Raw genomic sequence first — 15,035 nt, 5'->3', positions numbered from 1 at the left:
TTTATTCAAAGAGGAATTTCACTTGCATTTTCATTACATTACAGGTTCCTTAAATCTGAATGAGATTATTGTGTAAATATGTGCACTTAATTTAAATAAATTAATAGAAATGAAACAGATTGGTACAAATGCCAAGGCCCCTTTAATGCCCAGTTGAAAAATCATCACTGAATAACGTGTAAAATGACTTCCAGGTTTAAACATAAAATTAAACCAAGCCAGTGCAACTATTTCTGTAGCCAAGAAAATGAATGCACTTATCAAGATGCTTCATAAAGGCACCAGAATATAAGTATTGTGTATTTTGTAGAGTGAAGCTGGGGTCTTCCATGCAAAATTAAAATACAAGATGATTGTACAGGTACCGACTTTGTTAACTCTCATACACTATATCGAGCATAACATAAAACCAAGGTAATTCAATTAAAAGTGAATGTTGTGAGGAGTAGCAATATTTTATCATAATATAATAATGAAAATGGGTATGAATTTTATCTACTTTGAACATTTCCTTATAGGTGATGCCAATACAACCGTGTAGGAATGCCTTAAAACTCCATCTCTGTGGGGTGGTCCTGGTCAGAGGTTTTTGTAAAGAAAGGGAAAACTGGCCTTACGTCTGAATTGATATTGTATCTCAAATAAATTAGTGAAAAATAAAACTAAACATTGCCTTTTTCCATTTAAATTATGTGTTAATTGAACACATATTTTAACATTTCACTTGAATCCAAATGATTTGTTTCAGAGCAACATGAAATAGGAAACACATTTTTTTATTTTGTTGATTTAGAGCACACAAGTTATCACTTTGTTTTGCGTATGTCTGTATATCCCTTAAATTTTGTAAAGATGGTCATAATGTTGCTCCTGATCGCTTTGTCAGTTTTACCTTGGTTTAAAGTACATATCAAAACATAGCAAGTGTTCACATAAGCATTAAAGGTGCACTATGTAACTTTTCTGGAGGAGGGTCCAGCACATGCTTGTGGAATAACATGGAGATGTTATTGCTTTGCATGGAATGTTCCACAGTATGATGCGTATACCTCCACAGTCATTTGTGAGCAACTCCTGTAATTGAATAAATACAAAAAAGATACACTTAATGCCATACTATGGAACATTATGGGCAACATAATAACATCATATGGAGACAAGCAGGTGACGAACCCTCTTCCAGAAATGTTACATAGAGCACCTTTAAGGGCATTACTTTGTGCTGAATCAGTCACTTCTCAGTCAAAATTTGTACCGTGCAAAATGTGAGTGGTAATTCCTTCATGTCACTGACCAGCAGTTTAAGTCATAGTGATCGTGCCTGTGTGTATAAATATAAGCAATACATTCTGCAAAGTCTACTTAAAGGAAATAAACAAGAGCCTACATTACCCTGTATGAAAAGCACAAGGATGCAAATCAAACAAAACATATATATAGCTGCATATGAATTGTTGTTTTTGGCAGTTTAGTCTAACTGTTGTTAATGTTTGTGGTAAGGATTTGTGTTTGTTGTTTTTTAAGTTAATCTTTGTGTCTAAATTAGACCATATTGTATTTTATATACAAGGTTTATCACCTCTTCTTTCAGTCATGATTAGACATTTTACAAAATGTTGCCACATATTATAAGCAAAAAAGTTGGTAATCATTATAATCATTACAATACTTGAAACTTGACAATGCTTGTATTTTGGGGGAAATCACAAATACTAAAAAAGTAGACACAGAAATGTTATACATTCATATGGCAGCAGGTGGCAGCACATGCTCCCACATAAAATTTGACTCAGATAAATGTGTACACCTGCGCAGATTAGTAATGATGAGGCCCTTTTTAGTAAAAATGGCTCTTGGAGTTTTGGCATTCAAGCATTTCTTCATCACTTGTAAACTGCCAGTGTCTTCTGTCTTGTTCCTTTAACTCAAACATGCAAGGCTCATGCTGCATCTCAGGTCTCAGGTCTTTGGGCATCAGAGCAAACATTAACCATAAGCTCTGTGTCAAATCAACCACAGATCCTTCATTTACTCTATTAGATATAATCTATTAAAAAATAAAGAACAACTCGTGCAATGATATATCCTAAGTGATCAGCCTGTATGAAAATACTGTGATTCTTGTCAAAGAAGATTAAACAAAAATAGTCCCCTTATTATATCCTATTTCATTCAAAAGCATAAGAGTGTCTGTGAGTGGAGGTCTACTTTAGCCGCACATGGGGCATGTTGAGTAATTCGGTGCTGCCGGTGGAGGGGGAGGAGGTGTGCCCACTGGTCAGGCTCTGGTTGGAGCCCATGGTCCTGGCTCCAGTCCTAAGCAGCTCCGAGGTGAATTTGGCTTCAGATGAGCCCTGTGAGGAGAGAAAGTCAAAGCCTGGTCCTTCTGTGTCCCTGTCGCTGATGAAGAGGTCCTCTTCCCCCCACCCTCCACTGCTCCGGGGCCCGCCCCCCCCTCCGCCTGAGTCTTGACTGCAGTGGAAGCCAATGGGGGAGTCGCTGCTGGTGCTGGGGGTGGGCGAGGATAGACAGAAGTCCTGGCTGTTCTGGCGTCTCTGGATGAGGTCCTGTACAGACATGGACTTGCCCAGGCCCCTGTCCACTGGGACGGTCCCAGAGCAGCAACTCCGCACAGGAGCCACGAGGGGCTCCAGCTCCAGACTCATGTGCCTTCTCCAGGAGCCCTCCTCCTTGGCGTTCAGCTTGGTGTTGTTCGTACCACCCTGCAGCTGGAGGCCCAGGCGGTTCAGCCCCAGACTCACACCTACATGCTCTCTTGGGCCAGGGTCCTCCACCTCTCCCTGCGTCCCCAGCCCTCCAACTAAGTCATTTATTTCGGGTGGAACTTCTATAGAGGCAGCCCGCACCAACTTGTTTGTCCCTCCATTTCTGCTGGGAGGGGGTGGAGGAGGGAGCCTGGCCAGGAGAGGGAAGCTTCCGTCTCCCAAGCCCCCACTGGAGACACTGTTTGGGGTAAGGACGGGTGGAGAGCTGCCAACCACCTCATCTGCGCTCTCGGGGGTGGGGGGCTGGCGGTGGCGTCGAGGGGGGTAGTGGTGATGGTGGTTGTGATGTGGCAGAGGTGAGGGGCTGAAGGTGGAAGGAGGGGTGGAGGAGGAGGCATTCAGATTCAGATTAAGCTCATTGGGTGGGGCCAGGACCAGGTGCAATCCTCCCTGGGACAGGTGAGAGCTCGTGGAGGAGCGTGTGACACAGCCTGTAGAGGGCGCTGTGCCACTGCTGACCTGAGTGGAGCAGGACACGTCTTTACTGAAGACAGAGGAATGATAGTCCGACGTCTGTTCCAGCTCAAACAGAGGCAGAGAGGCCAGAGTGAGCGCAGAGGACGAGCCTTTTCTCAAAACCTGCCGATAGATGTCCAGGAGAGAATCCAGCTTTGACTCAATGGACTGGACCTGTAGCATAAGAGCCAGAGGAACACAAACGTGAAACTTTTCCACAACTGTAGTAACTATTAAACCCCAGACACAAGTATCTGTAGCTAGTTGAACCAAGGTGGTATTATTATAGTCGGGAGTCTGGGAGCTTTCTTGACTGCACTTAACAATCAACTATCCAGCGAAAGCCTTTAAAGCCCTAAATTTGTTTAATTTGAAGTGAATAATTGTTTCTGTTATGTTTCCCAAAATACCACTGAGGTACAGCCTATATTTTGGATTTCATCTCTGTATATTTTATTAATTTGTATTTTAGCATACTATTTCATGTTTTTTTTTTTTGGTTACTTGCTATTTCCTGTTGATGGATGTCACTACAAAAACACATGACATCAACTTTTATAAGCTTCAAACCATGTCATCATGGCATTCCCTCTTCATGACTGAGTAATCCTTTGTTGTGCTGCATTTGAGGCTTGGGTACTCGGAAAATGGTTGTTTTCAAATAAACTCTAATGTGATTGCTGAAAAAATTCAGTCTCCAAAGTCATACATGTAGGATTAAAAGATATCATCGCCATTTTTCACCAATAAAACATGCATCTCAGTCCTGCCTTTTCTAACAAGAAGTTAATAGCTCCATTATTTAAGCTGTTCTAGACTAACATTGTGGTTCACAATCAACTAAATGTAAAATTCTTATCTAAATGTAATATTTTGATACTAAAATCCCTTAAAAAGCATTAACCATAGTCTGCTGTCACAGACCTGTCTTTCCACTTTGCAGACGCGGCCCAACATGCTCATGTCCTCCAGGAGGTCTCCTTCTGAGAGCAACTTCTCTCGGATCTTCTTGTCCAGAGGAATCTGACCTTTGCCTAGGATCTGGTCCACTCTGAGCACAACACACACACTGTTAGATGTAGGTTAAATAATTTTGTTTAAATTTAACATGGCAAAGAGGAAGTCCACGAGGCAGCCCACAGAGATCAAAATAGTTCAGAAGCAACCAAAGAATTATTATTTACAAAAACAGATTATTATAATGAATAAAGTCCTCACTGGATTTTCTGGCGTAGCATATATATGTAAATATGCTGATGTTTTAAGGTAGGTCAAAATAAGTCATCTCCGTGCTATCTGTATCTAATTACATTACGCATTTTATTGTCTGATAACGAGGCCTTGAGCATTAGCATGCTAATTATTGCTAGTTTTACCATGACTGCAAAACTCCTCTCTGGCTTTTGACAGGTGTGAAAAGCACTTAGAAACTCAGCACGTTGAATAATTATGATACTCAGAAAGCATTAGGTAAGTGAGGCAATACTTGACTTTGGACCACTGTAATATTTGAAGATTCTTTTTAAATTAAAAATTTAAAACTCTGTCACATTTCTGTTTACAAACCAGGGAGGTCTTTATGATTATTTGGCAATCATCAAAGTCACAGAAGTTTCCATGCAAGAGCATGCAATTGACATTTATTAGCAGCATCATTAATAAAGTATGACTGGAGAAAATACATTAACATTTTACGTCATGATGTTGTGTACTGAAAGATAATTAGTTATAGACAAACATCAGCGGACGCCAGTATAATTGTAAAATCATAGACATTTTCTCAATTCAATACAAAAGCAGAAATCAACAAATGTTTCATGAGTAGCCACATAACAAACTGCATTGGTTAGTCAGTTGTTACACATTGACAATTAATAGTGATAGAATACCTTCAATCAATTCACTCGTAATGTCAAGTTAACATTACAGCAGACAAAAATGGTACTCAAAAATGATTAAATCGATAAGTTTTCTATTTCTTCTTTTCACACTTTTTTATAGATTATCAAGATTGTATTGCACCAAATACAGGTAGGTACATGTAGTCACCCTATATGTACAAATGAACAGTGAATTGATTGAAGTAGGTATGCAGTGACCCTCATGAGGGTGTGGGGGTTGGTGGGTGCTGACCCCTGGGTGGAGTTCTTTCGGCCCTGGCTGTAATACACAGGCAGGGAGGGGGAGGAAAACATCCGCGCTCGGCTGCTCAGAGACTGGGGGCCTACTATCGTGTCCAACCTGTGGAGGAGACACACACATGCTCACACACACAGTGCAATACAGCTCTGCATGAACACAAGAGACCACTGCAAAAGGATAAGATTCTTAGGTCTGACTTCAAATTATTGTAGCTACCAGTGTATACACAACTGCCCTAGGTTAGAGTTACGGAGGCGAGGCAGCCAATATGTGCCATTGCCCTCTCCAACTACCACCAACACACACATTCATACTAGGCAATGTGGGTGGAGTGTCTTGCCTAAGGACACAATAGCAGCATGCACAAGAGCTTTTGGGGCACCTGGTATTCCCAGCAGTCTCCCATCCAAGTACTAACCCGCCTGAGATGAGGCATTGAAAAGCAGGTTAGGTCACAAATTGATCATTTATATTTTTGGATATTGACCAAATATCGCTCCAAATGTTTATATTCAAATAAGACGTTTGTTGTTTAGCATGTTCATTAGGTGAGTAAGTGTACATTCACCCACCTCTATATCAATCAACCTCTTCGCTATTGGTTACTGTTGGAGGCCTCACCGTAGAACTGTAGATTTCTTGTACTTGCCTGTTTTCTGTATAGCTTCTTAGGACTGTGGTTTGTTCCATTTATATATGCACTGATATTTTTTTATAGCAATACCATTCTGTGTTACTATCTGTGCATACTCTGTACACACTGTAATTTGGGTTACTTAGAGTGACTTGTTGTGAATTAAATCCTGATTTAATGCTATAGTGCAGTTGTCTCTTTTTGCAGAGCCGTTAGGTGCTTTGGACAAACACATTCCATCAGTCAATGTGTTGTTTCAAATCCCATGCAGACACACATGATATTGCATTGCACTGCAAACATTCCTCAGCGGGAATATTGGTACCGGGTTTGTAGGCTCTTGATGCGGCAGAGCATGTCCAAGTGTCCAGCAGAATACTGCTCGATCACGTCCTTCACATCGTACGGACGCAGCGTCTCCTTGAACTTCTTCTTGGCCACGTGAAACTTCATGATCCTGGGAAAATCAGAGCAGTTCATAAACAAACCACATGAGGGAGCTGTGGTGCAACCTAAGCACCTGCTCCCCACACTCCTATATCAAGAACTTTTGTACAGTTACATTTCAGTTCAAGGGGGGATAGATAGTTTTATCCCGACTATGGAACAGTTCATGCAAAGCCATAACCTGTCCATGGAGACAAGAAGGTAGACACCCAGCAGAAAAGTAACATAACATACCCCATACCATTTTAGATTTTTGGGTGGGGGATTTATACAATACAATGTTGAAATAACTGTTCTCCAGGCTGCAAGTAAATGCCAGTACATGAAACACACTTAAACTGTTAATATTTGAATGTAGCCTGGATGAAGACTTGGTTTAGTCCTGGTTTAGTCCTAGTTTACTTGTGGTTTAGTCCTGGTTTAGTCCTGTTCTAGTCCTGTTCTAGTTATGGTTTGATATTGTGTGGTGTTATTGCACGTTATTGCAATTAGGTGGATTACAAACATATTTCAGTAGAAAAACAGCATGCTCTATCACATACACAGTAAGACGCCATTAGAACCATTTAAACCCTGTTGAGCCTGTTATACCCATCTACCTGATAGGTCTCACCTAACAGCTCTAATGACAGTCTTGACTGAGGGCAGCAGGTCTTCTACCGAGATCTCACAGTGGCAGCCCTTGTCATCAAAGGCATCCTCGGCGGCCATGTTGGAATCTGCTGCTCCAATAAACACACACAGGAGGAGAGGATTAGCGCTATTTTCTTCTGTAAAACGGTGGCATAAAAACAGATTATTGAAAAGGATTATTCAGAAGGTTGTGGCTTTGTTTGCATCCCACACAATCTTCACTTCACTGAGACTTCACTGCACCCAGAGCGGTCCTGATAAACAAAAAAAATCAAGAGTATATATTTATATTTTTGATAATTGGCCAAGTCATACCTAGATGAATTACTGTAGCATCATTATTTTTGATTTTGGGGTCAGGGCTCTATTTTGATTCAAGCAGCAGAACAACCCTTGAGGAACAGTAGTATATGGCTGGTTTATAAATATAAATAGTCAGCAAGAGCATATATATATATATATATATATATATATATATATATATATATATATATATATATATATATATATATACACAGTAGGGCTTCTGTGGTACAGAAACCCAGGCAGGGGACAAAGCAGGATAAATCATGCTCCTTTTGGCGAGCAATTACTGTGTGTTATATGAAGGAAGAAAAGAAGCAAAGTTTACCAACTAATACCTGCTTTTCAAAGTACCTACCCTATAATTTACGATTAACTAACATCTTTGTTGTTTATGCATCAAAAACGTACTTTATTGTGTTTTGTTTCATTCACTTTAAGGTAAATGTGCATGATTAGGGTGCCTTTTCAAAACGCAAAACATTCACATTGCCAGTGTACGTCATTGGTGGCTTGTGTTTTTTAAGTACATACATCTTTTTCAGAATTATTCTGGATATTATGTGCAGAAATTGCCTTCATTAAAAAGTAACCTCATCTGCGGAGATTGCTGCTTTTTTCTAGAATTAGGTTCAAAGTTCATTTTTTCAACGTGTCCAGAAGAATTGACAAAAAGACTGAAACATGAACAGACAAAATCTTACAAGTGTCCCAATTCAGAACATGTTTTTATGCAAATTAAGACAGGGTGATTTGCTGTTTATGGGAAAAATCATGGCACTTCAAAAATGGCAGCCTTTGCGATTTGCTAATTGTGTCCATTCAAAATTGTGATTTTGATTTGAGTGCGAGCAGCCCTAATTTCTATGCTAGTTATTGAACTACTTTCTGTCATAACTGGAAAAAATCACAAATTTCTAGTCAGTGATGAGAACAGATTACTGATTTACTCACACATGTGTACTCTCTGTAAATGTTAGTTTTATTAAGCGAAACCCAGTGACCTCTACTTGTCACTAATGAATCACGGCTGATTTGGCCATAATTGATACGCCAGCTTGTCTGACGATGAGACAGTGAGCGGCTAACCAGAATCTGACCAGGTTGGTTTTGGCTTGCACATGTATTGATTTTCCTGATCCAGCTGGAGCCTCCAACAGCCCATATGGCCAACTCCCACCTTCCATCCATCCATCAGCCCACCCACCCACACCCTCTGGAAGCTGCCCAACTAGGCCTGTCATGCTGCCAATGGTGGTCCAGGGCATGCTAATGGTGCTATTAGCATTCCTCCATTCACTGTGATGAATATGTGTAATTTGGGGGGTTGCTAGTCATTCAAAAACACAGATTACAAAATGATAGATTGATATTTTCTTTTGGTAGATCAAGCTTTTTTCCCTTTTTAATGGAAGTCAAGTTGTCCTTAAATATTGTACTCAATGAAAACCACTGACCATAAGAGAACAATGAATTATCTACCTCATCATCCCTATCTACCTACTACTTAAAAAAAAATCATCTGTTAACAGCTGCCTAATTCCTAAATCCCCAATACACAACTTCTGTTCAATAATTGCTCTGCTTATACCAATCACACCACTCACTCATGCATCAAGTGTCTTACCCAATGACACAACAACCGTGTGTAATGACAATGGGGAGCCAAACAACAACTATAGTTAGCAGGCAAACTGAGCTACGTGCAGTACTGGTTAGCAGTATTTTTGTGACAAACAAGTAGGACTGGGCAATATGTCAAGAAAAAAAAATCTCATATGTACTTTTTATTTAATTACATTTTTGTATCTTTTTAATAAACATATAAGACAAGATAGATGTCAGCTTCCTCAACAAATAGATACGTTCTAATCTGCTGAAATTTAACACAAAATTTGAATTCCACTTTAAACATAAACATTATGCTGTTACTGCCACAATAGGCTGTAGATATGCCGTTTAAAAAGTTGAAATTCAACTTTGAAGTCAGAAATTTTATCTTAATACTGTCACAGCCTTATAAGCAAGATTTTGACTACTAGAAAATGCATAGTAAATAATGAATCTTTTACCATCTGTAGTGGAGCGTGACTGGCTCTTTAGGCGCAGTGAGGGTCTGAAGCGCGTGCGATCATTGAAGCTCCAGCTCTTCTGGACCTTAGCTGGACTCGTGCCCTCATTACCAGCATCCGCCACTGGAGAGCGTCGGTCGTTCATTGAAGAGGTCTGCCGGTTCTTGATGGTCTGACCACGGGGGCTAGCCATCCGCACGCGCTCTTTGAAACTCAACTTTTGGCTAAATATAAAATGTAAAGAAGAAAAAGAAGAAATAAAAGCACAGAATCAGTACAGTCTGACTGACGTGTACATTTAACTGTTCAGTTTGGTCAGTTTGCTTTCACTGAGTTACTGGGTTTAATGATTGTGCCAAGAGTCACATAGCAACATGCACTGCGGCAGAGGCTTAAAGACGAACCAAAAAACAGTAGGTTAGGTGTGATGCAATTACATGGGAAAAAATAGCATGGATAAAATTCAAGTCAATTGAACCAATTTGGATTTTTTGCAGTGCATGTATTTAAAGGTGCACTGTGTAACTTTTCCAGTAGGTCCATCAACTGCTACAATGGAAATGTTATTGTTTTGTCTAGAATTTTCCACAGTATGGCATTAAAATTATGGAGACACCTGATTGCGGAGAGGTGACCCCATTCACAGTAATAAAACCTGTTCTTGAAGTATTTTGTAGAAATAAAAACAGCTCTAATTGAATAAATGCAAGGTTTTAACATTCCAGGCAAAAAATCTTCATGGAGAATAGAAGATGTCTGACCCTCCACCAGAAAAATTACACAGTGCCATAGACTGTATATAAATGGACTTAACTAACGCTCTAGCTGTCACGTTCCAAATAGGAAGTGAGCATGGACTCACTTCTGGCTCCATCTCCATCCATCCACTTTGGCTCCAAATCACTTTACATTGAAAAATTGTCACCCCACCCTCTGTAATTGCCCCAGCGAGCCTCATCAATTTGGTGCCCGTTCTCTGTTAAACTAGTGGTCAACAGCCTCGCTCTGGATTGGCTCTTTGGTTGCTATGATACTCGTGGTCAAGAATCCAAATGTGGAACTTGGCTCCAAATTCTCATCTATAACTGTTAGCCTCAATGAACTTCATTTGACTGGAGCCGAACGCTTTGTGTGGCATCATATTCACTTAGTCCACTTCTTTATACAGTCTATGGACAATGCACCTTGATGTGATTGTGAGTTTTTTGACCCACTACATCAGTTCTGCTGAAATGAAATCATGAACTCATTGATCACTTCCTGATCAATAGCATGTTTCTCTATCTGTGATCATAAGGGGTAGATGGACCGACTGACGCTGTAGAATGCTATATGTCTTTTCGAGTGAATAGTGGGGGTATTATTGTGGTATGATGGATCAATTCAACATGCAGAGAAAATGTTATTGGTTTATTGATGCAGCTGTGTGGCGTATTTCATGCAAAGCAACAATGCAATGCTCAAACAGCCATGGTATTCTCACATGCAATCAATAAAATTATAGTTGAAGTAATGCAGGTTATACGCAACAGGTAAATGTAAAATGTAGTTAATATGAACTCTTGTCGCAGACCTCCACTGTTTTGGTATTACAATCTTCTATAGATAAGATGCATTTTTTACCACAATTCAACATAACCTAGCACTTTATATTGCCTTTAAGAGGTAATAAAACTGATTGTTCCAAAAGCTCATGCTTCATGGTGATTGGTTTAAACCACCTGTCACTCAATCAAAATGTGATGGTGACTGAGTGTGGAGTGGGTGGGGGAAAGTAGAATACATGTGTCTATAATTGAGTATAAAGCTTAAACATGAAAAAGCTGTGAATAGCCATTTGACAGTTCTATTATGTTATAAATATTTGCATTGCCTCTCTACCCCTACATGATGCAATGATGTTTTGAGAAATACAACTGAGAAATGAAGCTCAGATTAACTCAGATGGCCATGGAAAACTAAATACTAAAATTATTATGCAAATCACAGCACTCTAGGGGAGCAGACAAATTTCCAAAGTTAACAAAAAAATTATGTGATTAGGCTTGTTGTCAGTCATTCCCCAAATAACTAATTGTGCCTGAAATGCCAGAAAAACTCAATATGACCAGCACGCTAGTTTAAATGGCTGTGGTTACAAAGGCGGTCACATTAGAATGATGGCTAGGCTAAGAATAAGAACAACAGGTTAAAATGGCTTTATTATGTGTGAATCAGCATGTGGGATGGATAGCATGTAACAAAAGACGGATAAACCGGATCTCTTCTCTCGCTGTAGGCTTAAAGGTGCACTGTGTAACTTTTCAGATGGAGTGTGTCACCTGGTTGTCTCCATGAAGATGCTATTGTTTTGTCTATAATGTTTCACAATATGAACCATCTATCTCCATGGAGACGAGGAGGTGACGCTACTAGGCCTAATTACAAGAAAATAAACGGGCTCACAGTAACCATGCATTTTTGAGCAATAAAAACACCTGAAGCCGGAATGAAACAAGCGCTACATAGAGATAAATAGTTGTGGAACCTGTCCAACGACCCAATAAGATAAGCAGGTGGCAGACCCTTCACCAGAAAAGTTACATAATGGACCTTTAAAACAAATATTTCACACCTTTGTCTTTGTTAAATCAGCCTTACAGAGTAAAGAACATTTCATCAGGCAAAAGTAGCGCACAGTAGCGAGTAGATTACATTGAGGTCTGTTGTATTAAACTTCACATTGGTGGACTACAGCCTCCTAAGAGTCCCATGCATGGAGAATTAGTCAGCATTCCCAAAGAAAACGTCACGTAAGGCAGAGCTGGATACCTATGTTTCCGAGTGGTACATCTCCTCAGTAGCTTCTGTTTATTATTTTGAATGAGACTAAAAATCAAGGGGAGATAGACATGTGGTATTACATAGTGAACACTGGATGTTTTCAGCATCTAACCTACTTGTTAACTGCTTGTCTATGTTCCAAAGATGTTGCTATAAGTAAACAGACCAGAATTCAAATTTTTCAGCGTCAACAGAGCCCAACAGAGTCTCCAGGCCTTTGAGCAGGAAAGACAGGAAAAGGGCACGTTGTGTCAAAATGAACTTCTGATGCCCTTTCAAAGTAAGTTCTCTATAAACACTACAGCTGTGATTTTAAATATACATGTGTTTGCTGCTTTGCCTACGTTATGTGTCGCTGTAGCTTCAGGTGTAAATTCCAGGTAAGTGTCAATTGTTAGTGTCAGTTGGTTAAAGGAACAACTAATTTGTTGCAATTGTAACACATTAAAAAAACTATTTGCGTCAAAAAATGCAATCTGATGTTTATAACTTGTTTTCTTGCTTAAGTAAATGAATAATAAAAGACTACTATTAAATCCATGCTAAAAACAAACAGGTCACTTGTGGAAGGGTCATTGCGCTTTTGGTTTTTGTACAAAAACACAACAAAAGCTTGATTGGGTAAAATACAAACCAAAGCTGAGGTATAAAGATAGGCTTGATGTTGTTGCTGTTGTTGTAGACTACACTGACATTTGGATGAGGCACTGTGGAGGCAATTGAGCTTAGTGGAGCAAAATGAACATGTGCGGCGCCATTTGCAAAAGGCTGCAATTTGGTGACTCACGCACTTCATGTCGATATCCCTCTTTTAACTATGTGTGCGTTCAACTGGGCCATGGCAACAAGGGCCCTAGAGACGAGATCTGACCGGACGGGCACCAGTAAGGGCTTCGAGATCTCTTTATTTTTGTTTCATTCTGTTGTCATCTATACCACTACAAACTACTATTATATTTAAAGGTATTTCAACCACTGAAGGGCGTCATGGCAATGCTGGGTTGTCCTTCCTATTGCCTCAAATACAATACTACAATACATACAAGACTGGACAATAGATGAAGGGTTTTGTCCAAGGACACAATAGTACGAGGGTGAGGTTTATACTAGAGCAGTGCTTCTCAAACTTTTCATACCAAGTACCATTTGATATTTGGCTTTCTGCACACCACCAGATCAAAACCACGACTAAAACTATTACTGAACTGGTCTTAAATTAGACTAAACCATTGTTAAATAACTTCTAAAAGAGGATAAGAGAACAAAAACATACACATTTGTCTCTAAATTAAACATTTAGTACTGCAGAGGACCCCAAGTACTACGCCTGTCACCATAACACATTTTGAAGTTCGATACAATGCTGAAGTAAATATATATGATAAAAGATGACCACAAAAACTATTCTAAATCTAATATGTATATATATATTTAAAGGTTATTAATTCAACCTTTTATGACTTAAAAAGAAAAAGTACACACCATAAATATTAACCCCAGAAAAATATTGTCCCAGGTTTCAGAAGTAAGTCGATATATTGATTATCGTGACAGGCCTACCACGTACCACCAGAAACAGTCCACGTTCCAACAATGGTACACAATACATACCACAGTTTGACTAATACTGTACTAGGGTAGGGAAAGAAAATGACATCCAGATACTAAAGCTAGCATTAAAACCAGACACTGATTTTTGCAGGTGTTTATACTGACAAAATTATATAAACAGGATAAAGTAGAATTTTACTTTATAAATTTCAGTGTCACTATTGCCCTGAACCTGAGCTTATTCTGCTCTATAACCTTCCATATACAGTACTATCCAGACATCTAATAATATTGTCAGTTAGTGTCATGAATGGCAAGGCTGCTCAGCTATTTTGTACCACTTCAAAAATGAGGTCCTTTGCAGTCTTAGTCTTTTAGTCTTTTTTATATTTTTGCCCTCCTTTGGGTGACATCTTGGTTAGAGTACACTGTCGATAGCCCTGTTATAGAACTACTTTAAATTTAGTGATACTGGGAAAGACTATTTTTTTTAGGTGGTACTTTGTGTGAAAAGTGCCACTAGTACTTACATACTAAAATACAATATATTTTAGGTTTTTTTTGTGCACTACAAGAAGATATGAAAAAATAACCATATGCAGTACTTCCATATATAGAGAGGTCTGAAATACACCTAAATCATGATATATTTTTGCCCAGTCAAATGTGCATAAAGCAGTTGTGGAAGTGTTCTGATATTCAGTTGTACGTTTCATCGATTCACAGTTTCATAACAGATTACGTCACCTGACCCTGTCTTTGTACAGTTCACTATCCTCCTCTGAATCACTATACTCGACATCACTGCCCCCTGTCTGCAAGAGAAAGTACACAAGTGTGGGAGTGGGAGAGTGAAGTATAGAGCTGCAGCCTGGTTCTGTTTTTCTGAACTTGAAAAGTGACAAAAGGTCATATTGAAGCCACTGCTAAAAACTCAACCAAGCATAACATTATAACCATTTGCTAGTATCCACTAATGCACTGAACTAGTCATGTAACACAATGTATACTGTATTTTATTAATATATTGAATAGTTTGTGTGCACTAGAGAACAAGTTGTGAGCGCAACTACAACAGTTTGCAACGAAGTAATCATGTTATGTAGTTTTCATGTCTTATAGCTTGTCTGCTTCCAACTCATTTTTAAACCTTAATATTAGGTTTAAAAAAATATTGCTGGTTAGGAT

General features: G+C 39.3%; 2 protein-coding genes across 5 annotated transcripts in view; one reads left to right on the top strand and one right to left on the bottom strand.

The window, feature by feature from the left end:
* LOC117371522 (ras and Rab interactor 2-like) overlaps positions 1-15,035 on the top strand; it is a 268,922-nt gene that overhangs the window by 43,396 nt on the left and 210,491 nt on the right. The window lies entirely within an intron of this gene.
* Positions 1,130-15,035, bottom strand: part of kcnq5b (potassium voltage-gated channel, KQT-like subfamily, member 5b) — a 145,847-nt gene continuing 131,941 nt past the window's right edge. The window contains exons 10-15 of one of the 4 annotated variants that reach the window (XM_055224926.1): positions 9,474-9,697; positions 7,079-7,184; positions 6,344-6,475; positions 5,376-5,483; positions 4,167-4,293; positions 1,131-3,416 (exon numbers count right to left, since the gene is read on the bottom strand). In XM_055224926.1, the coding sequence (XP_055080901.1) occupies positions 2,205-3,416; positions 4,167-4,293; positions 5,376-5,483; positions 6,344-6,475; positions 7,079-7,184; positions 9,474-9,697 (1,909 nt within the window). In that variant the 3' untranslated portion in view covers positions 1,131-2,204. Of the gene's footprint in view, positions 3,417-4,166; positions 4,294-5,375; positions 5,484-6,343; positions 6,476-7,078; positions 7,188-9,473; positions 9,698-15,035 lie in introns of all 4 variants that reach the window. The other 3 variants (XM_055224923.1, XM_055224935.1, XM_055224931.1) reach the window with 3 other exon arrangements.

This window comes from Periophthalmus magnuspinnatus, chromosome 1, assembly GCF_009829125.3.
Source record: "Periophthalmus magnuspinnatus isolate fPerMag1 chromosome 1, fPerMag1.2.pri, whole genome shotgun sequence".
NCBI lineage: Eukaryota > Metazoa > Chordata > Actinopteri > Gobiiformes > Gobiidae > Periophthalmus > Periophthalmus magnuspinnatus.
The sequence above is the reverse complement of the archived record's forward strand: the minus strand, read 5'-3'. Positions and strand labels throughout refer to the sequence as shown.